The 27,069-nt window shown below is 38.9% G+C and overlaps 1 protein-coding gene across 5 annotated transcripts in view; it reads right to left on the bottom strand.

The window, feature by feature from the left end:
- Window positions 1-24,083, bottom strand: part of ARHGAP12 (Rho GTPase activating protein 12) — a 114,307-nt gene extending 90,224 nt beyond the window's left edge. The window contains exons 1-3 of one of the 5 annotated variants that reach the window (XM_019731496.2): window positions 23,892-24,083; window positions 9,273-9,311; window positions 7,270-8,018 (exon numbers count right to left, since the gene is read on the bottom strand). In XM_019731496.2, coding sequence (XP_019587055.2) covers window positions 7,270-7,947 — 678 coding nt within the window. In that variant the 5' untranslated portion in view covers window positions 7,948-8,018; window positions 9,273-9,311; window positions 23,892-24,083. Of the gene's footprint in view, window positions 1-7,269; window positions 8,019-9,272; window positions 9,312-23,852 lie in introns of all 5 variants that reach the window. The other 4 variants (XM_019731493.2, XM_019731495.2, XM_074324710.1 and 1 more) reach the window with 4 other exon arrangements.
- Window positions 24,084-27,069: the final 2,986 nt, after the last annotated feature.

Here is a 27,069-nt window from a genome sequence, read left to right as displayed (position 1 = left end):
AGGTAGGTTGGGAATCTCAGAATAGAATGCAGAGTACGACCCAAAAATAAAAAAATAAAAACTTTATTACAAACGTATAAAACAACTTCACTAAACCAGGTGGGGAGAAAAAAGTAATGATCAAAGAAACTGAAAACGAGTGGAGTCTGTAAAACTGAAAACGAAAAACTGAACATGAAACACTATATTCTAGCTGATCAAGCTGCATTCCACGAGGGTGCAAGTTAACATTTCTAAGACTCCTATGCATATATACTGGAACTGAACAATTATGCAAATGATGGTGGATGGTACGAGCTACATTTCTCAATGTTGGAGTGAAAGTTTATAGACAAGCAATGATCCATGCAGTAACAGATTAGCTGAAAACATCAAAATGAACTCATGTTTAGCTTAACACAGATGCAGATGGTTATACATGGAAATATTTATAGATACATGTATGTACATAGGTTAGCATACCAATGTGGATTTCCCTGCTGTGTCACCTAAGGACTAGAAGCAATGACAATGACATTGAGTAGTAATGAGCACACCTAGCACCCAGATACTGGTTTCCAATAATATTATCCTATTAAGAGAAGCAAGACTCCTTGGAGAAATGGTTGATTCTAGGACTGGGGCAGAAAATACAGAAGATTAGCATGGAGCATCTATCTTGTAGAGCCAGAAAGTAAGATTCTTTCAACACCTGAAAGAATCCCCAATGGCCAAACCTGAAATAACCGAGCAGTAAAACATAGTAGTACTGAATTATAATACAAGGTACATTAAAAAAAAAAAAAAAAATCCTATCAGTTCATACAGTTATAAATAAATGACTGAATAAATGGTGTAAAAGATACAAACCTCCCATACAAAATAATTCCAAAGAATTTATGTAGAAACTACACCCTCAGTCAGGTGAGGTGTAACTCCCCACTTCTTAAGTATGCACCTGACCCATACAGCTCCAAACTGTCAAGGTCATTAATAAACAAGGAAAGTCTGAGAAACTATCAAAGCCAAGAGGAGCCTAAGGAGATATAACCACTAAATGTAATGTGATATCCTGAAAGAGATCCTTGAAAAAGGTCGTTAGGTAAAAACTAAGGAAATCTGAATAAAGTATGTACTTAGTTAATAATAATGTTATCAATATTGATTCATTAATTTTGACAAATGAATCATACTAATATAAGATATTAATAATATGGAAAACTGGGTGTGGGATACATAGAATTCTCTGTACTTTCTTCACGATATTTCTGTAAGTCTAAAAGTGTTCTAAAAAAGAAAGTTCATTAAAAATAAGAATAAATCAATTGTATTTCTCTACCAGCAATGAATACCCGAATGCCAAAATTAAAAACACAACACCATTTACAATAGCTCCAAAAAACTAAAATACTTAGGTGTAAATCTAACAAAACCATACATGACTTATGCTGAAACCACAAAATGCTGAAGAAAGAAATCACAAAGGATAGAGAATCTAAAAAACTTGAGAGACATACAATATACGTGGATTGGAAGACTCCACACAGTAAAGATGTCCTATTTCTCCTAAATGACATACAGGTTAATGCAATTCCTATCGAAATCCCAGCAAGGTGTTTTGTGGCTGTAGATCAGATTATTCTAAAATTTTTGAGGAAAAGCAAAGGAACTAAAATAGCTGTCTTAGTTTCCTGTGGCTGCTGTAACAACTTACTACAAACAGTGGCTTAAAACAACAAAAATTTCCTCCCTCACAGTTCTGGAGGCCAGAAGTCCAAGATCAATTACTACTGGGCTGAAATCAATGTGTGGGCTGCGCTCCCTCCACCGGCTTGAGGAGAAGATTCATGCTTTGCCTGGTCCAGCTGCTGGTGGCTGCCAGCATTCCTCGGCTTGCGGCTGCATCGCTCCAGCATCCTCCAATCTATCTCTGTTCCATCTTCACACAGCCTCCTTCTGTGTGTGTGGGGCCCCCTCTGCCTCTCTAAGGACATCTGTGATTGCATGCAGGGTCCAGCATCATGTCATCTCAAAACCCTTCACTTAATCGTATCTGTGAAGACTTTCTTCCCCAAAATGGTAACAGTTACACATTCCAGGGATTAGGACCTCATACCTTTGGTGGACATTATTCAGCCTACTATAATAGCTACAACAAACCTGAAAAAGAATAAAGTGGGAGGACTCAAGCTACCCAATTTCAAGACTTGTTATATAGCTACATTAACCAAGGCTGTATGGTATTAGAGAAGGGACATTAGAGAATGAAACAGAACAGATGGCCCAGAAATAGACCCACAAATATGGCCAACTGATTTTTGACAAAGGTGTAAAAGCAATTTATTGTAGAAAAGACAGCCTTTTCAAGAAATGGTACTGTAATAATTAGATATCCATAGGCCAAAAAAAAAAAAAAAAAAAACCCTTGATTTAACCTCACACCTTATACAAAAATCAAACTCAAAATGGATCACAGATTCAAATGTAAAACTATAAACTTTTAGGAAAAAAGAACATGAGGGAAATATTTAGGATCTAGGCCTACTGTGATAGTTAATTTTGTATGTTAACTCAGCTGGCCCAGATATTTGATGGAACATTAATCTGGTTAGTTCTGTGAGGGTGTTTCTGGATACAATTTACACTTAAATCAGTGGACTGAGTAAATCAGATTGTCCCTCCCCCCGCTATAATGCGGATGAGCCTCATCCAATCAATTAAAGGCCTGAATAGAACAGTGACCGCCCCCGTGCAAGAATAAATTCTTCCAGCAAACAACCTTCATATTTGAACTTCAACACTGGCTCTTCCCTGAGTGTCTCCAGCATATTATCCTACCCTGCAGATTCTGGACTTCCCAGCCTTTAGAATCCCGTAAACCAATCCTTCAAAATCAATCTCAATATCTCTCTCTCTCTCTCTCTCTCTCTCTCTCTCACACACACACACACACACACACACACACACTACTGTTTCTGCTTCCCTGGAGAACCCTGACGAATACAGCTTATACAATGAGTTCTCAGACTTGACACAAAAGCATGATCCATAAAAGGAAAAATTAATAAATTGGACTTCACCAAAATTAAAAGCTTTTGCTCTACAAAAGAACCTGCTAAGAGGACAAAAAGACAACCTACACATTAGGAGAAAGTATCCGTAAACCATGTATCTGACAAATGACTGGTATCTAGACTATATAAAGAACACTCCAAACTCAACTATACAAAAACCAACAATTAGAAAATGGGCAAAAGACATGAAGAGATATTTCAATGAAAAGGATCTATTGATGGCAAGCACATGAAAGTATGTTCAATTCAACATCATTAGTCACTGGGGAAATGCAAATTAAAATCACACCCATCAGAATGGCTCAAATAAAAAATAGTGACAACACCAAATGCTGGTAAGTATGCAGAGAAACCGGATCACAAACAGTTGGCAAGAATGTAAACTGGTACAGCCACTCTAGAAAACAGTTTGGCTGCTTCTTGAAAAATTAAACATGCAACTACCATACCATCAGCAATTATACTCATGGGCATTTATGCCAGAGAAATAAAAAGTTACGTTCACACAAAAATCTGTGCAGAAATGCTTATATATAACAGCTTTGTTTGCAACACCCAAACACCGAAAACCAGATGTTCTTCAATAAATGGGTGAATGGTAAAACAAAGGATGGTACATCGACACCACAGAATAGTCAGCAACAGAAAGAACGCGACACTCACAACTTGGATCAATCTCCAGAGAATTCTGCTGAGTGAAAAAGCCACTCCCAAGAGGTTACACAGCACATGATTGCATTTAGATGACATTCTTGAAATGATAGAATTTTTTAAATGGATAAAATTTTTAAATTTTTTTAAATGTATTACTGGTGACCAGGGATTAAAGAGGGTTGGGGTCGGAGGGAAGTGAGTGTGTACAAAAGGGAACCGTAGAGGATCCCTGTGGTGATGCAAATGCTCAGTACCTTGACTGTACCAATGTCAAGATTCTGACTGTGCTATGACAGCTTTGCAAGATGTTCCCACTAGAGGTAACTAGATACAGGATACAGGGAAACTCTTCATATTACAGTGGTACCTCGGTTTTCTAATGTAATCCATTCCGGAAGTCCGTTCGAGTTCTGAAACGTTCAAAAACCAAGGCGCGGTTTCCCCACAGAAAGTAATGCAAAATTGATTAATCCGTTCCAGACTTTTAAAATCAACCCCTAAAACTGCAAAATTAGCATGAATTTTGCTATCTAATGATACCATAGATCCATAAAATTTACGGTGTTCATAAACCGAAATGTTTGTCAACGGAGACATTCAAAAACCGAGGTACCACTGTATTTCTTACAACTGCTTATAAATCTACAATTATTTCAAAATGAAAAGTTTAATTAAAGAAGACTGATCAATGGTAATATGTCAGAAAAATGAAAATCTCCTAGCAGAGACACAGGAGGGTGGGGTATGGATACTGAGTAGGAAGGAGCTCACAGTAGTTGACAGAGGTGTATGCACAAGTACAAGCTGGACATTTAAGATTAGTGCAATTTACACAATTGGTTATATGCTATGCCTCAATCAAAGAATTATTTTAAATTGCCTTTTGATTAATATTGTTCTGTAATAATGGTATTGATTGTGTATAAAATTGTTTTTAATTTGTCTGAATTTATCAACAATGAAACTGTGAGCACCTTTTAGCAGAAGCCGTTTAGGTGGAGCCAGAAGACACTAGAACAGGTTAAGGAATGAGTGGGAAATGAGGAAATGCAGAGAGGTAAATATATGCAACCCTTTCTAGAAGCTGCCAGTCAAGTGAAAGGGTGATATGTGATACTCAGAAGGGAAGGTATTGTTGAAAAGCTTTACTAAAATGGGGGAAATGAGCAAATCTGAATGCTGATGGAAAAAACTTGGTAAATAATAAGCCTAAAGCCATCTGAGCACAATGCTATATAATCTTCAGCAAAAGGCTGGGGAAGAAAGGAGGAAGTAAATATAAAGAGACGGCCCCTGGATGGGAGACAACGCTCGCACTGCGCTGGGGGAAGATGAGTGCTGGCTCAGGTGTGCTTACAGATTTGATGGTGGGAACAATAACAGCAACAGTAATAATGACATATGAGACACACGGAAGTAATAATGACAGCTATGATTTACTGAACACTTACTGTGATAGCCAAACCCCAAGACGGCCCCCAATGACCTTCTATCCTGATGTTTACACCCAGTATGGTCTCCCCCACACACACACAGAATAGGGCCGCACTGCATAATCAGTTAAGACATGACAGCATGCATCTTCCAAGATTTGGGCAAAAAAAAGGCAATGAAGCTTCTACCTTGTTCTCTCTTGGATTGCTCACTCTGGGGGAAAGCTCGGCACACCGTGCAAGCATCTGTGAAGATGCCCAACTAGCACCACGTGAGAGAGCCGTCCTGGAAGCCGCCCCTCCAGCGCCAGTAAGCCTGATGGCTGTAACCTCATGAGAGACCCACAGTCTTTAAAACTACCCGACTAAGCTGCTTCTGAATTACTGACTCACAGAAACAGTGAGAGAATCAATGCTCACTGTTTTGAGCCACTAGACGTTGGGGTAATTCATTAAGCAGCAATAGATACCGAAAAGACTTACGTGCCAGGCACAGTTCTAAGCATATTAGGGATAGTAACCCACTTAATCCTCAACAACCCTATGATCCCCATTTTAAGATGAGAAAACTGAGACACAGAGAAGTAATTTGTCCCAATTATCACACAGCTGGTGTGTGACGAAATGATGGAAACCATCAAGTGAACCTTTATGAATTCCAGATTCAAATCGAAAGCCAACACTAACACCGGCCGTGCGTGTAGTACAGCCTCCTCAGAGCTGAAACCGGTTCCATCCCATGGCTTTTATTTTTGTTGATCAGAGAGCAGGAAAAAGCAGGTGAATCAGACAACTGAAGAAAATGGAAAAGCTTTGAACAGTTGCCATGAAGAGTGAAGAAGAGGACAGGTCAGAGCAATCTAACGGGATTTCCAAACAGTGGGAGTTAAGGGCCCAGCAGAGGTTAGGGGCCATGACCTTGCACGCCATGGATTGACAGTAATGAAGCGAACACAGGCTGGCTAGTGAACCTAAATAAAAACCATAAATTTGATGTGTGAAACAGTAGTGATGGCTAGATGGACGAGAAAGCACATGTCTTTCCCAAATCCCACTAGCTCAGTAAGAAGCCATTTCTAAAAAAATTCCAAGAAACACTATATATTCCATGTCAAAGTAGCACATAAAAACTAAAGAAAAGAAAGCCTACTAAGACGAATGATGACAAACTGACTATGCTACTTCATGTTACTATCTTGATCTCAAACATCTTAAGTTTTTCTAGAGAACTTTCCCTTTTTCCAATTTCCATTCAAAATGTCACAAGAAAAGTTCAAAACCTATAAAAGGAACACACTAGTTCCATTACAATCAGACCATACCTTAGAGCAGCCTCACAGTTATTTACTGATTTAACTTGATAAATAAATATTACAACAGAGCTTTAGGTCAAAAATTTATCAAATTCACTTAAAGTTGGACTTTTCCAAATACATGTAAGTTCCAATTTCATGCACATGCTTTTAAAATTACTTCACTTTACCTAATAAACTAATCTCGAAATAAAATTAGGTAAGGAAAAGTAAAAAACCAAACCATACACACATAAAATTTTTTGCAGGAAATGAAATTAAGTGTGGATACTTAGACACTTGAGATACAGAAAGCATAAATGGAGAAAAAGGGTTGTGAGCTCTGTATTTTTCTCAATATTCATGGTTCACAAATAAGTTTCAAAAAATAAGAGTTAGCAGTTAATATTCCAGTGACATCTTTCCTCATATATCCATTATTACCTCAAGACTTATTGGAAACAAGTCAAAATGGGTACTGCTAGAAAACAAACTTTTTCTAGTAAAAGAAATATCACTGGGTAAATTAAGTAAGTCCTTTCTACCCTATGAATAATCAATAAAGAGAAAAAAAATTTTTTTTCCACACCGAAAGTAGTGCTTAGTCCTATAAAGGTAAAAAAGAACTATGGAAACCATAAAGTGAACCTTTATGAACCCCACACGTTATTTCACATATTCTCTACGTCTTTAAATCAAGATAGAACCCATGTATTCTGAAAACATAAAGTAAAATAAACAATTCTTAACTCTTACAAAGACCTTTTTTAGTACAAATAAAATCTACAGTATCTTTATTAAGGTTCAAATGTTTCATTGTTATACTTTTAATCTTACCCTTATCTGTTCGGTGGAGCTGCTGCTAAGTTCATCACCAGACTCAGAATCCTGATGTATCCTTTCTGAGCCTTCTCCTGCTGAATCACAGGACTGTTCCTGGGAGAAGCTAGTTTTCTCTATGTCCAAGAACTCAGGACCGGGAAAGTGACCAAATAAGCGCGTCCTATTTTGGCCGGAAACTTTAGGAGAATGTGAGTCACTGTTAAACTTGCCATTATTATGGGTCAGGTCCAGGCTTAGGTTGAGGGTCTGACTTGGATTATAATTGGGTCCAAAATTCTGATTGGCATCACGAGTAAGACCTGTTCCTTGAACAGACGACGATGGCTTTCCGAAACTTGAAAGCTCAGGCAATTTGTTCACATTTTCTGCTGATCTCTGGAGATGCAGACTCTGCATCATTTTCACAGAATTATTTGGCGGTCCAGCCGCCTGCTTCACAGGCGGCATGAGAGCTTTGCGGGTGACTTCCTTAACATACTGGGCTGGCACATAAAACGCTTTGGAGTTCTCATCTGGTTTGACTTGCCACCAGTCATCATTGGTCTTTTTCACCAAGATGTATCGTTCTCCTTGTTTGATCACAATCTTTCTGTCCTTTGCTTCATATTCGTAATCATATTCCACTTCAATATACACTTGTCCTGGAACAATCTTGCCACTTCTGTCAGCCATTTTTATTCAATAATATTCACCTCTCAAGAAGGATGGTAAGCCACATTATGGCTTTATGGCTTGTTGGATAGCTATTTTTATTTAAATGGAGGAATAGAATGAAGAAAAAGGTTAATTAACATAGTCTGAATTTTTTATATTTTCACAAGCATCACATAATATAAGCCATCTAAATCTCAAACTCAGAAAGTAAACATGTGTCTAATGTTTTGTACTGTCCTACATTAAAAACACTCTCATGACACTGTAATCTACATTTGTCATTCATATGACCAATATCAAAACAGTGACTGCAACAGTAAATACACTAACCAGCCAGACAAAAGACTATCAAAAATAAGAGGTGAGAAGAACGTTCCTTCTTTTCATGACCTCAAACCTCCTTCACTTTCTTTGAAGGGCTCACTAATAATAACTAATGTGTATCAAGCACCTCCCAAGGGCCCGCACTGGTCTACGTTCACTGTGTGCCTTATCTAAGATCCCCGCTGTAGTTGGAGCTGACTTTCAATGACCCTGTACTCAAGTCAAGCCCTAACCATTGTGGGATGAACTGTGTTTCCCAAAAAGGTACGTGTAAGTCCTAACCCAGGACCTGTGAATGTGACCTTATTTGGAAATAGGGTCTTTGCAGATGTAATCCACTTAACATGAAGTTATACCTGATTAGGGGGAGCTCCAAAATCCAATGACTGGTGTCTGTGTAAGGAGCGAGATATTTGAAAAGAAGAAAAGGAGGCACAGAGGGAAGAAGCCCAAATGAAGACAGAGGCAGATACTGGAGAGAAGCAGCTACAAGCCAAGAAATGCCAAGGATGTTGGCACCACCAGAAGCTAGAAAGAGGCAAGGCAGGACTGTGTCCTTGAGCCCTCAGAGGGAGCACAGCCCTGCTGACACCTTTGCTTTGGACATCTAGCTTCAGAACCTGTGAGACAATAAGTTTTGTTGTTTTAAGGCACCAGCTTGTGACACCTTGTTACAGCAGGCCTGGGAAACTAATACACTCAACCCAGCACTCAAGGGTCCCAAGGCAAACCTGAGTAACTCTGAACACTGGACACTGAAAACGTTTACCCATGGTCCCATGACAACCTGCCAGTTTTCCTCAGCATCCAAGCACTGGGCGTGATATGACTGCACACTAAATATGACTTAACAATCACTCTCCTAAGGACAATACTCTTTGCCGTAATAGATAAACCCAGAGTCTGGCTAATAAATAAATTAGTGATATAATTTCAGTAACTAAAACTTACTTTCTAGACAAATTTCTTGAATAACCAATTTAATATAGTAATGTTTCCAAAATAAAAACATAACTTACCTTCAAAGGGGAAATAAATATCCAGTATTACATTTAAACCTATAAAAAAAAATAAAGTTCTGAATTAACTTTAGCCAGGATTGCTTAAATAAAGCTAAGAATACAATGCCGATCACATTTTAGAAGCCTAACTCTGGAGCTATAACGAACACAGCACCGTTCATGACCGTTCTGTTCAGCACCGCGTCCCACATACGGACCAAGCATAGGTATATTCTACCACCGCCCTCTCCTACTTCACTTCCACATTGTTTCAACTTCATTGCTGTCCCTTATTTTTATTCTGACAGAAATAGCTTTTTAAACTTCTAATATGAGAAACAACTTTTGTAAAATTGTTAAAATGACAAAACTGTCTCTCAGGTGTATGATGCTGAGTGGGTAAAGAGAATGAAAACAGTGTTAAAAGTTGTTGGGAGCCCTGCCGTGTTTCCACGCAGGGTACTTACTAATTATAAATAGGGAACTAAACCTTTACGATAGAGATCTGTCAGTCATGAGCTTAACCCACTGGTCACACGTAGGAACACCAATGTGGGACAGACACCCTGCTGATCTATGCCCCCCAACGTGATGCCGTAAGACGTCACAATGGCACCTATGTTGTACTGTTGTCCCAAAAAATGTTTAAACTTAAGCTAATTATGAGGAAACAAACAAATCCAGAATGTCAGACACTCTATTAGACAACAGACCTGAACTCTTCGAAAAGAAAAATGATTTCATGAAAAATGAAAAAGGGATGGGCTGGCCTGGTGGCTCAGGCAGTTAGAGCTCCATGCTCCTAACTCCGAAGGCTGCCGGTTCGATTCCCACATGGGCCAGTGAGCTCTCAAACACAAGGTTGACAGTTCAATTCCTCAACTCCCGCAAGGGATGGTGGGCTGCGACCCCTGCAACTAACAACGGCAACTGGACCTGGAGCTGAGCTGCGCCCTCCACAACTAAGACTGAAAGGACAACAACTTGACTTGGAAAAAAGGCCTGGAAGTACACACTGTTCCCCTTCCCCAATAAAATCTTTAAAAAAAAAAAAAAAAGAATTCCAATATTTTAAAAAAAAAGAAAAATGAAAAAGTCCAGATTAAAAGAGACTACAGACACAACCAACAAATCCACATGATGTTCCAATAGATACCTACACCTGACCATATCAAAAATCCACTTCCTACCTCTACCCCCACCCAGCCCTGGCAAATCTGGATGGTCTTTTCCCCTCACAGGAAGTGAGAAATTCTGACCTTACAAATGTTCAGCCTCTACTTTTCATGCTGTATCAGGATCTTAGTCACTATGTGCTTTAATCCTTTTTCTTTATGGAAGTTTTTTGCTACAATGTTTCAAAATTCCACACAAATATTTATCCCCGCATAGCTTGTTTTTTCTCCCCCAGAGTTTTTTCTCCCCCCAGAAGTAATAAAATAAGAAATATCTGAAGACAGAGAAACAAGTAAGGGAATCTGCAGCAGGTTACAGTAGTTAAACATATTAAAATTGGTCAGGTATTTACCCATAGGAATGGAGAAAAGGGAAGTGAAGAATCACAAGTAAACTCTATGATGTCATGCCAGTCAGAGGGGGGCTGCGGGGTGGGGAGCAGCAACGGGTTAAAGGCCAGTCCCCATCAGCCTGTCACGGCGAGGTTTTATGGCTACACTTTCCCCATGACTAGACTACCAAGATAAGCACAGAGGAAGATAAAGTAGTCAGTTTCACCACGTTCAACACGAGACATCCAACCTCAAGTTTTAGTTACAAGCAATGAGAATCGGGCAGACAAGAAAGAGAAGTAGTCAAAAGACATCTCTACAGAAAAGGTAGGTAGATACCAAGGTAGGTGACATAAGCAAGAGCGGCACAGTGGGATGAGAACAGGAGCTGCGACAGATTTCTAGGTAATATCCGGGTGGAGGATGGGAGGCCCCAACAGAGACTAATGAAATTATACACTTCTAGAAAGTCACATAGCAGGAATTACGTATTACAATCCAAGGTCTACGAAAAGTTAGATAATATAAAAAGGAAAATAAAAGCCTTATTATACACAATGGAGTCAAAGAAAATTAAAATAATTATGGGGTAGCTCTAAAAACTTAGATCTAAGTGAAAATTTTCTGCAACTGGCTGAATAACTTATGTTGCTTATTTTTATTCAAAAACATAAGCTGTATTAAAACAAATGTTTATAATTTTAATTTTGGCTTGTTTCTTCCTCTATTCCCCAAACTCATGGATTCTTCTCTGCAGATTAGCTTGCGCACTGTTCATCCTGGTAATCTATCCTCTCGAGTATTTTGGTTAGAATCTTACTCATTCAACTACAACACTCACTGAATCCAACACTCCCCTAACTGAAATATGTTCTATACTCATCACCACACTCCTGCATTCATCACATACACACCCTTAGAACTACTTACTAAGTGCCCAACCACGAGTATATAGAAAGTTTTTGCCAAGTACCAACTAACTACTTTTCTTTACAGTTTCAAAAATATCTATGTAGGCTTTTCATGATGCTTGCCAGTCTTCTTCATGTTTCAACAAGAACAAACGGAACACATGGACACTCATAGACACACAACTGCTTACATCTTTTACTTCTCTTCCCCCAAGTCAGATTCAGAACTTTCTATCATGCTGTTTTAAAATCTAATACCCTCCTCCTTTCTGTCTGCCAATTTGTCTCATTTTCTGTCCTACCACAAACTACACAGCTCAGCAAATGTTATCTTCCTCCCCCAGGACATCTGCTTTACTCATCTGCATCTCTCAGAATGATATCCTTACTAGGTATGTCAAAAAAGTATACTAGTAAACAAAATCTTGAGAAATATAGTAAATGTATCCATAATTAATGAATTTACAATTTAAGTCTAATACACATTATGTGCTACCTATTTAACATTCTAATACCACAAACAAATGTTAATATAGCCTCCCGCACGTAAATGGTAACCAATTTTAAAATCCCACAATTTAAGCACCAATTCTTAACAACGAAGTCCTCCTAGTAGTTTTAAAAGTACTTGTTTAAAGTTAACAATTCTTGAACAGGACTCTACTAAAGAAATCAATTAAACTTAATGAGCACAACAAAAATGTTAAGAACAATTCCAGCATAAGAAATTATTCCACCAAGTTATTCTGTAAATTGCACACTTAACAAAAAATCATAGGGCACTTAAAAGTTTTTTCTTAAGGCACGATCCCTGTTTTCTAAGAATAAAAAAATACATAAGACATTTCCTCAGGCCTAAAGAAGCAGAGGAAAGTGTAATGATTAAATTATAAATTATTCTGGCCGTGAAGAAATAGCAAAAATAGGAACAGTAGAAAGGATACAGAAAATAATCGGGTAACTGGAAAGCAACAGAGAACACAGCCAAGTGTAAACTGCTAAAGGAAACTAAAAACCAAGATTTAAATCTGAAACAAAAATGAGGAACCAACCAAAGAAGTGTTCGGGGAAGCAAGCCTATTTCAATAAAAATGACATCTGCATGAGGTATTTTAGGAAGATTTGTGTCAGTCTTTTTTAGTCAGAAATGGGTGAACATGACTTTTTCTTGGATTGTTACAAGAATGGAGAAAATATTCCAATTTGTAAAGGGAAAAATGTGACCTTGGAATTGGCCATGAATTTTTAGATTCACCTACCAAATGCATGATTCATGAAAGGAAATAAAGTAGAAGTTTATTAAAATGTAAAACTTCTGCTCTGTGAAAGCCACTGCTAAAAGTATGAAAACACAAACCACAAACAAGGAGAAAATATTTGCAAAACACATCTGATGAAGGACTTGTATCCAAAATATACAAAGAACTCTTAAAACTCAACAAAATGAAATTTTTTTACATGGAAAAAAGATCTGAGAAGACACATCATGAAAGAAAATACGGCAAATAAGCACATGAAAAAATTTTCAGCATCATGTCATTAGGGAATTGCAAATTAAAACAAGATACCACTGACCAGCTATTAAAACGGCTAAAATACAAAAGCTGACAACACCAAATGCTGGTGAGAATGTAGAGCAACAGGAATACATTGCTAGTAGGAAGGTAAAATGGAGCAGCCACTTTGGAAGACAGTTTACCTAGCAGTTTCTTACAAAGCAACATGGTCTTACCACACCATCTAGCAATCACACTCCTAGGTATTTACCCAAATGAGTTGAAAACTTATTTCCACAAAAAGTCCTGCAGCAAATGTTTACAGGAGCTTTATTTGTAACTGCCAAAAACTGAAAGCAACCAAAATACTCTATAATAGAAGAAAGAATAAACCGTTAGGCATAATACAATGGAATATTCAGTGATAAAAAAGAAATGGGCTATCAAGCAAAGAAAAGATACAAATAAAGCTCAGATATATTTTGCTAAGTGAAAGAAGTCAGTCTGAAAAAGCCACATACTGACCGATATCAATTACACGGCATTCTGGAAGTCAAAACCATACAGAGAGTGATTGCTAGGGAAGGAAGGGAGGGTTCCATAGAAGAAGCACAGGGGATTCTTTCAGGTCAATAAAACAATTGTGTATGATACTGCAATGGTAGATGTACGACATCATGTACTTATCACAACCCAGTAATCTTTACGAAACAAAACATGAACTTGAATGCCTGCAAATTTTTAAAGATCAGTTAGGAGTTCCGGGGAATCCACTCATGGAAATCAGATGTGACAGGACAGTCTAACAGGTTTACGAATATATGGGATGACCTCACTGAGGGGTGGAGAGTAGATGCTGATCTAACTAATTTTGGAAATAAGTGGGTCTATAAGAATATAGACAAAGTAACTGCACATAAGTACTGTGTTCTAGTAAATAAAAACGTTCCCCATAGGACTGCGAGTTAAATTTTTGATACTCCTATACATATACCCTGGAAATGAAGAATTAAGTAAATGGAATGTGGTGGTGGGAGACAGGTTTCTCAATGTCGGAGTGGAAATTTATAGATAAGCAAGGGGAAAGGTTATACTGATCCACGTGATAACAGATTAGACTTGGAGACATCAGTATGAACTGAATGAACTCATTTTTAGCTTACGACAGATACAGGTGATTACATTTAAAAAATTACAGATACGTGTCTACACGCTGCTTAGTACACACACATTTCCTTGTAGTCAGTAAAAATGATGCCCTAGCAGCAACAAGCACACCTGCCACCCAGATTTGGTTTCTAATACCATCCTCCAAATAAAAGAACCCCGACTCTTTGGAAAAATGGCTGATTGTAGGACAGGAGTGAAAAATACGTAAGACGAGCCTGGAGCATCTTGTAGTGCCATACTGACAGTCCTACCTCCTCCACCTGGATTTTCAGTGCTTGATTTAAATGCTTCTTATTATTGGACAATTGTCTTCGTAAACTTTCACTCAAAAGTGATAGCACACATATTTGATATTCAGATTGACATATCTTACATTATGCTGTCCCACATTTAAGTAATTTAAATAAACTCATTTTTTTCTTTACTTTTCAACACTGCATTTATGGAGAATCACAGTATCTGTTTTTCTTATGAAAACACAAATTACAATTATTTAAGAGGTACCAGGGTTCTCCATTATCAGTGGTTGTTATAGCTTCGAAAGCATTCTAAAATGATCTCTTACACGGAGATGCAAATCCTGACCCAGTTAATATGTAACAGAACAAAAAGAAGCCCATTATATTCAAAAAAATTTTGCAAACTCAGTACTTTAGTAAGAGCCCTGATCAAGCCATTTCAGACCAAAAAACACTAAAGATTAAACTGGGTTTTCATCCCTCGAGATCCAGTTGCACCCACTAAGAGTTTTAATGTGATGATGTAGAATAGCAAGAAGATAGTCTGTGAGGTTAAAAACTCAAAATCAGTAAAAAGTCTGAGGAACAAAAAAATGTTTTCTTAAGCAAAAATGTTAACTTCCTTTTCCTTTCATCAAAAGCTACCTACATGGACAATAGCTCCACATGAACCTTTAAAACTACCTTTCTATGATGATCGTTCTGCTCCTGCACCTTTCAGCTCTTTACTCCCCTCTAAATGCACTCCACTAAATGGATTCTTCCTTCTATACCCTCAACACCTCAACCCCATATTTTAATTTCTTAATAAGAACTTTCTAAAAAAAGGAAATTAACTTTTTTTTTTACAGTTCATATAATTTTGATCTTGCTTCTGTGGCATCTCATCGACCCCACCGCGCTTGTAACAACAACTTGGTTTTCCTTTGGGGAAGCACCCATGTCCACTCTCAGTCCATGTTTTATACAAGTTGTTACACATTAATAAGAAAATCATAACCTTGGTCTTTATAGTTTAATAGGATTTCTAATCCTCTAATAATTTAGAATAAAAACTTCATTTGCTTCACAGTGGCACAACTCTATGGGTTACTGAAGCATAACCCCCCAAAACCCATTCAGATGTTCCTCCGAAACTACACATATTACTCTCTTAAAGAAAAATCTTTGACATCACTACTTACATTCAACCACTTTCAAATGTTTACAAAGTCCCATGCTTTAAAAACAGACATAAACCACAAAACAAAGGCAAATACATCTACAAGTGTAGTGACTATTAAGGTCTGGCTGTTGCAAAGTAATAGTAACACATCAATAACTCACTTAATAAAAAGTATTTTTATAATGCTTAAATTATGCCAGTCTACTTAAATTAACATTGTGATAAGAAGTGTCATTATAGGCAAAGGACTTGAATACACATTCTTCCAAAGATGTACAAATGGTCAACAAGCACGTGAAACGATGCTCACAATCACTAATAATTATTGAAACGCAAGTGAAAACCACAATGAGAAACCACTTCATACCATTAAAATGCCTATTGTAAAACCACAACAAAAAACAAATAACAAGTGTTGGTGAGAATGTGGAAAAACTGGAATTCTTGTGCATTGCTGGTGGGAATGTAAAACAGTGTAGCCGCTGGGGAAAACAGTATGAAATTTTTTCAAAACATTAAAAATAAAATTGCCATGTGATCCAGCAATTCCATCTCTGGATATACATCCAAAAGAACTGAAAGCAGAGACTGGAACAGATATATGTACAGCCATGCTCATAGCAGCATTATTCACAATAGTCAAAAAGGTGGAAGCAAACTGAATGTCCCTAGGTGGATAAATGGCTAAGAAGAACGTGGTATATACATATGATAAAATATTATATGGTAGATATTACCACAATAAAGAGTCACTGAAGAATACCATTTAAATCATCTTATACCTATCTAATCCTAAAGTCACTAAAATCCTCACCTAGCTTTTACAGATCTTCCTTCAAAGTAAACATTAAAAGGCAAACATTCAAACTTTTGGAAAACTGAAAAGTAGCACTTATGTTGCATACAAATGATGAATTACCAATCTCTCAGAGCTTTCTGTCCTCTACTGGAAAAAAAAGAAAACACTCCATGAGTCTTAACTTTTATTCAAGTTTATATTATTTTACCAAACACTAAAAACCCAATAATGCAAATTAAAACCAAAACAAGATATCACTACAACCCAACGACAATAAAGTTATTAAAAAAAAAATATTTTTTTAAAGACAATATGAAGTGCTGACAAGGATACCCACAGCTGGAACACTCAAACAGTGCCAGTGAGAATGCGAAATGGTACAGCCAGCTCAGTAGCTTCTTATAAAGACATTGCCATAGACTATATTCTGGGCCATGAAACAAATCTCAATAAATTTAAAAGGACTGAAATTATACAAAGTGTTTTCTCTGACAATTAAATTATAAATCAGTAAAAAGATATCTTAAATCCCCCAAATTTGTTGTTGGAAATCTAAACTACACATTCCTAAACTCAGAGGTCAAAGCAGAAATCAAACAGGAAATTTGAACTGAATGAAAATGAAACACGACATTTCCAAATGTGTGGGATGCAGCTAATGTAGTGCTTAGAGAAAATGTATAGCACTAAATTCCCATGTTAGAAAAGAAAAAAGGTCTCAAATGACATAAGCCTCCACTCTAAGAAACTAAATAAAAAAGAGCAAATCAAACACAAAGCAAGCAGAAAAAGGGACATGATAAAGATCAGAGAAGAAATCAATAAAAGAGAAAACAGTAAGATGTTAGAGGAAATAAAAAAAAACCATAAGCTGATTCTTTGAGATCACTAATACTGGTAATCCTCTAGCCAAACTGATCAAAAACAAAGAGAAAAAGCACAAATGACCAATATCAGGAATAAGACAAGGGATATAACTATAGATCCTTAAAGACATGAAAAGGAAGATAATATGAACTTTATGCCAATAAATTCAACAACCTAGATGAACTGGACCAATTTCTTTTATTATTTATCTCAAACTTATTTATTGTTTTAGCAAGTGATAAGAAGTCTGAGAGGTGCATTACTGCATCATCTGAAGACTTGGCAGTGTGGGTGGTGAGGGTGAGGTTTGCTTCACTAAGGAAGTTTTTTGATGTTTATGAGAGCTCTGTTTAGTTGAAGAACATGGTTGAAAAATCCTTTAAGCCGAATGCAAGTTCAGGTAGCAAGTGCTTCTGTCCAATGGAGACAAGATGAACTGAATTTACTCTTTCACCTGTGCTACAGTGGAGGGGCGGCAACTCGAGAGGCGCCAGAGACACACGGGAAAGACTGAGCCCCGTGGCTCAGGGTGAGGGCTGCAGGGACAGCCGCCACCATCCCTTGGGGAGCCTGCTCCATGCGCAGCCTCGAACTGGACAAATTTCTTGAAAGACAAATTACCAAAGCTGAAGAAGAAACTGTCTTTAAAATAAATTGAATCTGTCTTTTAAAATCTTCCCACAAAGAAAACTACTGACCCAGATGGCTTCACTGGTGATTTTACCAAAAATGTAAGGAAGGTAAATTTACAAATTCTATACAAACCTCTTTAAAAAAACTGAAACAGAGGGAAAACAGTCCAACTCATTCTATGAGATCAGCATTATCATACCAAAACCAAAGACATTATAAGAAAAACTACAGATCAATATTCCTCATGAACACAGACACAAACATATCTCCAACAAAGAACTCATTTCTAGAATACATAAAGGACTGTACAAGTCAATAAGAAGACAAATAACCCAATAAAAATGGGCAAAATATATAAACAGATACTTATCCAGAGAAGATGGACAGATGGTAAATAAGCCCACGAAAAGATGCTCAACATCTTTAGTCATTAGGAAAATGCAAATGAAAACCATAACGAAATAACACTACACATCCATTAGAAGGCTTAAAATTTAAGACTGACCATGCCAGTGATTTTGAGAATGTGGAACAACTAGAACTCTCACACACTGCTAGTGGAGGCATAAAATGGCAAGACCACTTTAGAAAAAGTTTAGCAGGTTCTTAAAAATGTTAATATATACCTACAAGCTGACCCAGGGATTCTACTCCTAGGTGTTTACTGAAAAGAAATGAAAGCACATGACACCACAAAGACCTGTATGTGAACACTCACAGCAGTTTTTTTTGTATTTTTTGTAATAGCCCCAAACTGGAAACAGGTGAGTGGATAAACTAATTGTGGTATATCTACACAAAGGGACATATCACTCACCATAAAATGAAGCAAACTACTGATACACACAAGAAACTGGATGAATCTCAAAATAATTTTGCTGAGTACAAAACATCCAGACAAGAAAGAGTGCTTACTATAATGATTCCATCTGCATAATATTCTAGAAAATACAAAATAATCTATACTGGCAGAAAGATCAAAAGTCACCAGGGAACAAGGGCAATGAAATACAAAGGGGCTCAAGAAAAAGTTTATTTTGGGTGGTAGGTGATAAATACAGTTCATTATCATGATAATGGTGATAAGTGGTACATACTTCCTTTATACATGTGAAAACTCATCAAATTGCACACTTAAGTATGTGCAGTTTATTATACAGCAATTGTACCTCAATCAAGCTGTTAAACAAAATCCTAACAATGCAAATAAAACTTCCCAGATACCACTATCCCCCTACAGAATGGCTTTAAACATGTATATTTGTATTTGGTAAGGCTACCGCCAACTGGAATTCTCACCCATTGCAGGTGGGAATGTAGAATGGTACACCCACTTTGGGAGCTTCTTATAAAGGTATATATACATTTATCATCTGATCTAGCAATTCCTCTTCTAGCCAAGAGAAATTAAAAACATAAGTCTATGGAAAGGCCTTACATGAACATTCGTAACAGCTTTATTCGTAAGAACCAGAAATTGGAAACATCCCAAAGTGCTATACCCTGGTGAACGCCAAAACAAATTGTGATACAACCATCTGTAAAACAGGAAACAATACAAATCCCAAAAGATCCTTATGAGAATGGAAAAAGAAAATGTGAAAAAGCACTTAATAAACAATAAAGCACGATAGCGAGCATCACACTGAACACTGCTTACTAGAGGAAGCAAAGCTATGACAGAAAAGTCCTCACAAATCATATAGTATGCAGCCTTCTGTCTGGCTTGTTTCACTTAGAATAATGCTTCTGAGGCTCATCCATGTTGATGTACGTATCTGTACTTCATTTCTCTTTACTGCAGAGTGTCAGTGTATGTTAGTGTATACCTCAATAAAACTGATTTTTTAAACAAACCACGAATATATAGCAAAGACCTGTATGTGAACGCAAATTTTTAAAGATCTTCCTCTAACTTCAAAATATATTCTAAATTCTCCTGTAGTAAAAGGAACGAGCACAGATGTCGGGCCTGAAATTTAAATCTAGGATTTGCCTTTTATCAGCTCTCAGACCCCTCTGAGCACCTTATCTGAAAAACAAAGGAAACAATACAAAAGATTCTTGTGAGAATGAACAGAAAAAAAGTACTTTAGAAACAGCGAGGAATGATACTGAGTATCCACAGCAATCACTGCTTACTCAAAGACGCAAAAGTTGTGAGTAGAAAAATATTCCCAAGTGAACCGATAGCTTATAAAAGGAGTCCTTCCTCCAACATCCTTGTCTCCGCCTCTCGCCAGCTACAAGACCTAAGACAAGTCCTGAACCTCTCTCTGAGCCTCTGTGTTTTCCATTTGTGAAATGGGGCTTATTAATAGGACATAGGAGAATTAAGAATAAATGTGTAGAGCACGTGGTATAATGCCTGGCACATGGTAAGGGCTTTATAAGTTTTGGCTTATTACAAAAATTCCATTATTAATCAGACCTACTACCAGCCTCCATCCTGCCCAGCTTAGCTAGCTGCAGTAGTGTAGGTCATATTAGTGATCTAAATCACTGCTTCTCAAATGTTGAGGTAACAATGGAATCACCTGGAGAACTGCTTTAAAATAAAAACAAAAGATTTTATTTTAGGTGAGTTTTAAATTTACAGAATTATTGCAAAATAGTGCAGAGTGTACTATCCCATATACCCTGCCCACAACTTCCCCTAGTATTAATATCTTACATTGGGACTGAATATTTGTCATATTCCATGAACCAATACTGATAATAATATCAATACTTTATTCAGATTTCCTTAGTTTTTCCCTAATGCCCTTTTTCTGTTCTAGGATCCCATTCTGAATACCACATATACATTTTGGAGTCATATCCTGTAGCTTTTAAAACAAAATTTATTGAAACCCTAGACATTCTAATTGGAGGAAGTATGAGGGAGGGCCCAAAAACTTACATTTCTAACAAATTCCCAAGGTCATTGATGGGGCTAATCTACCAATGTACTTCAAATAGCACTGCTCTAGGTTCTAGACTCCAGATGTGTGCTGTGCAATACAGGAGCCACTAGCCAAACAGGGCTATTGGGTATCTGATGTGTGGCTAATCCAAATTGAGATGTGCTGAAAAGTACACATGGGATTTCAAAGACTTAGTCTGACAAAAAGAATGTAAAATATCTCATTAACAATTTCATATTGATTGCATGATAAAACGATAAAATTTATTTACCTCACTTGGGGGTTTCTTTTTTTCACTTTTTTAGTTTTATCACGTAGGTACTTACAACTCGGAAATTACACAGGTGACTGGCATTTATTTCTATTGGAGAGCAGTGGTCCGTGTTCTGGGCTGAAGAGAAGCTTCGGTATCACCTGGGGGCTTGTTAGTGTTTAGGTGATTCCCATGCAGGGGAGGGGCCCTTAGAGACGTCAGCATTTAGCAGTTCAGTTCAAATAAAAAACTAATCAACGGCAAACTGAAACTGCAGGATACTTACTAAGCCAATAAAGTCGATAAAACAGAAAAATGGCTGAATCACAGCAAAGCCTTCCACAAATGAGGATGTGGCAAAATTAGACTAGTTAACGATCAAAAAGAAAAACCACAGATAATGGCCCAATGGATTCCTCAAAAGAGCATGATTTGAACAGCATGATTTGAAGTACAATGACGCTATGTGACACCATCATACCTTTTCACATCTGATTCACTCTACAAAATAGTGCATATCTGCAATTTTTGCAACGTATAACTAAACTGTTTAAAAAGTTTAATTCACTTTTCTCTCCCACTATTTATTATAAACTTATAATGCCTGTTTTAGGCAGTTTTACCTTAAGCTGCTTTTTCCTAGTACCAATTTTCTCAGCAAAATATTAGTGCTACCTATCATTTAATAATTTTACACATCACTGTATTCATTATTTTATTTTAGTCAACTTAAGATTTTTATTACCCTTTTATTCTTGGAAATATCAACTGCATAACTTACAGTACTTAAATTTGTAAAGCCCACTTTCCAGCCATCTTTTTAAAATAAAGCACTAAACAGATACTGTCTAATTAATGAAAGAAAAGCTAAATGATTAACTACAAATCATACGCTATTTTTCTACAGCATTCTCGTACATATGTTCACTTGTGCCTCACAACTGGTATAGTAAGTAAAAAAAATCTATGTTACATAAAATATTGACTATAGATGGACAACTAATATATACAGATGGCATTAAGAATCAGTGACTCAGCAATCTTCTCCAACTCCTATGGTTGATAAAGTACAAGCAGAAATCTATCAACAAAGACTGGGGCATGCATGCATGCATACACGTATTCTCTCTCTCTCTCTCTCTCTCTCTCTCACACACACACAAACACACACACACTCACACACACACACAATCTATTATATTACACTTTGTTTATTTTTCCACAGAGAAACACCTCCAGAGCAGTGGAGTTACATGCAACCATGGGTCACACGTATACTATGTGCCCCGCCTGGCTGGCTCTGGAGGTTGCATGCATGGCTCAGGGTCAAGTCGTCACTGCCTACTCTTAGGCACAGCTCTGGATTCCCTGATTCCTGCTCTGAACGTTTCCAGGAACATTTTTAAAACAAAGAGAAAAATGACAACAGCTTGACCAAAAAAGGTACAGAAAGATGACCCATTCTGTTTTACACCCTCCTGTAGATTAGGTAAGGAGCACTGGATGTGGACAAATATATCTCCAGGCCACGTTTCCCAACTTTCAAGTATGAAAGAGCAGTGGCCAGGGGCTAGATCCTTTTTAACATCCTTTCACTGCAACATTCAGTCTTCTGAGGTCTCACCTCTAGAAATGGGTGGCAGAATCTGAACCAGAACCCCAGTGACTCCTCATGCAATGCTCCTTTCTCCACATTACCTGCCCTTAGCAATATGTGCACAAGTGGTCAATAAAATCTACTTCCATATGTCATAATTACCCATAAACCAATACGAGTGTTAATAGCCTTTACCCATTAACAAACACTTCACTTGGAATGGTATTAGAACGTTCATAATGGTATGCTTTAGACATGTTGCTTTTTTAGCCTTTGCAAATACATTTAACACCGCTGCTGCATCCAGAAGGAAAACATCACACGCCTCTAAAACTGAAGGCCAGTTCTCTAATGACCCTATGGACATTTCTTCTCAGAGGATTTGCAGTATCTTAAGATACAACACATATAGGACAACTGATTGTCTTGGAAAACGCAGCACGCTTGTGAAGACGATTTTTTTTAATTCAAGGACTTCGAGGAGATTCCTCTCAGAAGAGTTGTAGAGCAGCAAATATCCATTTTGCAGGGGCGGGGCACCTCTAAATACTGCAGAGACGAAAGTACCCAGTTTAAGGTCAACAGTCCCGGAGGCGAGGCCCCAGGTGGGCTCCCTGGGTGGGCGGAGGTTTAAACACCCTAAAGCAGTTAGGCAGAGGGCACACGCAGGGGCAGGAGCCGAGGAAGGAGGGCAGCTCCAGCCAGTCTTATATACACACACACACACACACACACACACACACCCCGACACCCTCCTTCCTGGGGGCGGGGCGGGCGCTGCCCTCACACAGGAAGTCAGGAAACCCGGGGGGCAGAGGAGGCACAACTTCAAACCATTTAAAACCCTCTCGCCCACGGCAGCCCCTGCGCTAGCAACAGCCCCCCTTTCCCCCGCGCGCACTCCCGCGCCCCGACCCCTCCGGCGGCGCTCCCAGCCTCACCTCGCGCGCACCTCGGGGCCGACGCGCCTCCCGCACACGTCTCCCCCAAACTCCGCCGCCCTCAGTGGGCAGAGCCCCGGCCCCGAAACGCCTTTGTGCAGCGCCCCACTAACCTGCCCTCCGTCCACGGGGACCCGCGCCAGCCACCTTACCGAAGACTCGGAGGCCTCGCGGGAGGCAGTACCCTCTTCACCAGCACGGGGGCTGCGGGAAGCCGCGACGAACCTGAACGGCGCTCACACGGCGGCGGCCGCGGCCGGCGGGTTCCCGCAGGCTGGTCTCCGCGGGAGGGTAAGTTCCAGGGCACGTCGGAGCGCGCCGGCGCGGGGGCGGGGGCGGGTCACGTGACGGTAGGGGGCGTGGCTCGGATCACTGATGGGGAGGCGGGGCGCGGCTCACGTGATGACTCGATGGCCGCGAGTGAATCGGCATCTGGGGATCCAGGAGCGAGAGGGGGAAGCCGAGGGAGGACGGTGGAGGGGCCGAGGGTCGGACGGGTGCGGGAGCTGCGGTCCAATTGGGCGTCAGCACTTTGTAAACAAAAAGTGGGGAACACTGGGAAAACGCTCGTGGGGATAATGAGGGAAGGGCGAGCCGGAAAAGGACCGAGCGCTGGGGTGGCTGGAACGCAGCCCAGGGAAAGAGCGAGGCGATGGTCCCTGCGCCCTCGCGTCCTCGGCCCACTGGCCTACTGGGAGTTGCTGCTGGGCGTAGGTCAGTCGTTCACGGGCCCCCGAAGTCCCGGGGAGACTCGGAAAAAGTATCACATGCTACCTCGGGGATGCAATGGCACTCTGAAGACATTGTGTCCATTACCCGGCCTATGCGGAGCTATCCTTTGCCGGGGCCACCAGAACACACAGTCAGGGCTGAAGGGGACCCTGGGGACCCAGGAGCGGCTGCCCCAAAGTCAGGCGACTTCAGAACAGCATGACTACTCATTCAGCCCCCAGCCATCCACGGGGCTGCTGTGTACAGGCCCCGTGGGGGCCACAGTGTCATTGCCCAAAGTCATCCCATTTTGCAGCGTTTGCAGTCCGGCAGCACAGAATACAGAAGTCAGAGGCGTTCAAGGTTTCTCATAGGTTATCCTATGACAGAAGGAGTTCTGAACTGGGAATCTGGAAAGAGACCTGGCTTCCGCCATAGTCACTTCCCGCTTCTCGGCCTCAGCTATCAAAGGAGCTTGTTGACTGAACTCAAAGGCTCCTTTTTCTAGCTGTAAAATTCAATGACAAAAACGTAACTAAGAAGTATTAAGACTTCAGAAATCACTCATTCAGTAACCAATTTTTGATTGTCGCTATTATGGTGCAGGGATGGAATTTTAATAATGGCAGGGGGCAGGGGAGAGCCAAGATACGATTCAAGAGCCACTCTCTGGAACTAGCTCTTTTCTGTCCTCACCTCGTACTTAAAGATGCCTTTGTATCTGGCCTCCATGTCACAAGCTGAACTCTCAATTATTCTTTAAAGACTGCAAAGAACCCCGTGGGAAATTGGCAAGACTTTTAAGAGCTGTAGTTTACCACCTTCTTATAAAATTAAATCTAATGGGGGCGGCGGCTAAAATTTTAAGATATTCTTCTTTTAGTAAGGAAAGATACTCAAAATAAGCCTGAGACCATACTATCTCTGTCATTGCATTTGCTACCAGCCTTTCCTTGACACCAATGGTCTTTTCTGCCTCCCTCAGTTTCTACGATGTTTCCCTGCCCTTGCTCAGTATACTGACTATTGCTGCTATGTGCTTCTGGAACTACTTTTTAAAGATCTCTTACTAGAACCAAAACAAGGACAGACTGCAAAAAGGAAACTGTGCCCTGATGGGATGTGCCTTATCCCTACCCCCCAAACCTGAATTGGGCACCCTTGGTTTCAGCAAGAGAGAACTAAACAGTTGGCATATACTTGCTGATCTGCCTGTAACTCTACTTCCTATTTCACAACCTAATCTCAGATGATACCACAATGCCCGCAGTATGCTGATCACTACCAACAGCAGATGGAGTCAGATAAAAAGAGCTCTCGTCCAAGTGTATTGTTTTAAGAGGACCTGATGGAGAGCTGTGAAATCATATGCAACACTGATTCTAGTTAGTTTTTAGATAACAGTGGTAACATATGCCTGGAGCCTGTGCTCAGGATCTCAACAGTTCATTTTCAGGATGTTGACATTTAACAGGCTTCTTATGAAGTAGCACAGATTTCCAGAATGTAGAATTCAAATGTAAGTTCCACAGAGGCAGAGATTTGAGTTTGATGTGTGTGTGTGTGTGTATAGCTGGGTGCCAAAAAACTGTATACAAATGGACAAGTTGGTCAACGTTGCTCAAGCAGTAGTTCATCGTAATTAGAAGTTCTGGACACTGATGATACTTTGAGCACCTCTTGTAATTGCAGAAGTCAAACTTGACTTGTATTAATCTTTTGTTATCAGTATATATTGAGCATTACAATTTTATTAGGTTGGTGCAAAAGTAATTGAGGTTTTTGCAATTATTTTTAACCTTTTAAACTGCAATTACTTTTGCACCAACCTAATAACACAGTTGTCCTTTCTTAAAATGTATACACATTTTTTGGCACCCTCTGTATATATTTGATTATATATCTCCCAAGTGCCTAAAAGCACTTGGCCTGTAGTAGGTGCACAATAAATTTCTGTCAAATGTATTTCTGAGTGAAAATGTGCTCTGTAAATCGCTGAATAAACTTGTCCTGCTTTTCTTCCTAATTCTTTAGTAGGTAACCCACTTTTCATTGTGTATTTCTAAATGAAAAAGTATAAAATTTATCTGGCACCGCTGCTTTGACTAGGCTATAGAGAAACAGGAATTTGGCAGTATCTATCAAAATTACAAATGCCTGTGTACTCTGAACGTCCAGTTTCACTTCTAGGGCTTTATCCCACAGATATATTTCCATACATGAGAAACGATAAGGTATTTCTTGTGTTGCTGAAAATAGCAATGATTGGGAACAACCTAAATATCCATCAACAGGAACTAGTTGAATATATGTGCTATGTAGCTGTTAACAAAAAAAGACAAAGTTCTTTATGTTCTAATAATATCTCCAAGATTGTATTTGTTAAATGAAAAAAAGCAGAAAATGGTGCAGAATAATGTATTGACTTATATATGCATTAAACTAGGGCAAACTAACAGTTGAAGTATAAGAAATAGGTGGATAAAAGACATAGGAAAGACTTTTCACTGTATTCATGTTTAAATTTTTGATATTCAAACCATGAGAATGATTTACCTCTTCAAAAAGTTAAACAAAAATGTTTCATTTATAATTTTTCTGGTATCTTTATTGTTAAAA

The sequence above is a fragment of the Rhinolophus sinicus genome, linkage group LG02 (assembly GCF_036562045.2).
Source record: "Rhinolophus sinicus isolate RSC01 linkage group LG02, ASM3656204v1, whole genome shotgun sequence".
Classification (NCBI taxonomy): domain Eukaryota; kingdom Metazoa; phylum Chordata; class Mammalia; order Chiroptera; family Rhinolophidae; genus Rhinolophus; species Rhinolophus sinicus.
The sequence above is the reverse complement of the archived record's forward strand: the minus strand, read 5'-3'. Positions and strand labels throughout refer to the sequence as shown.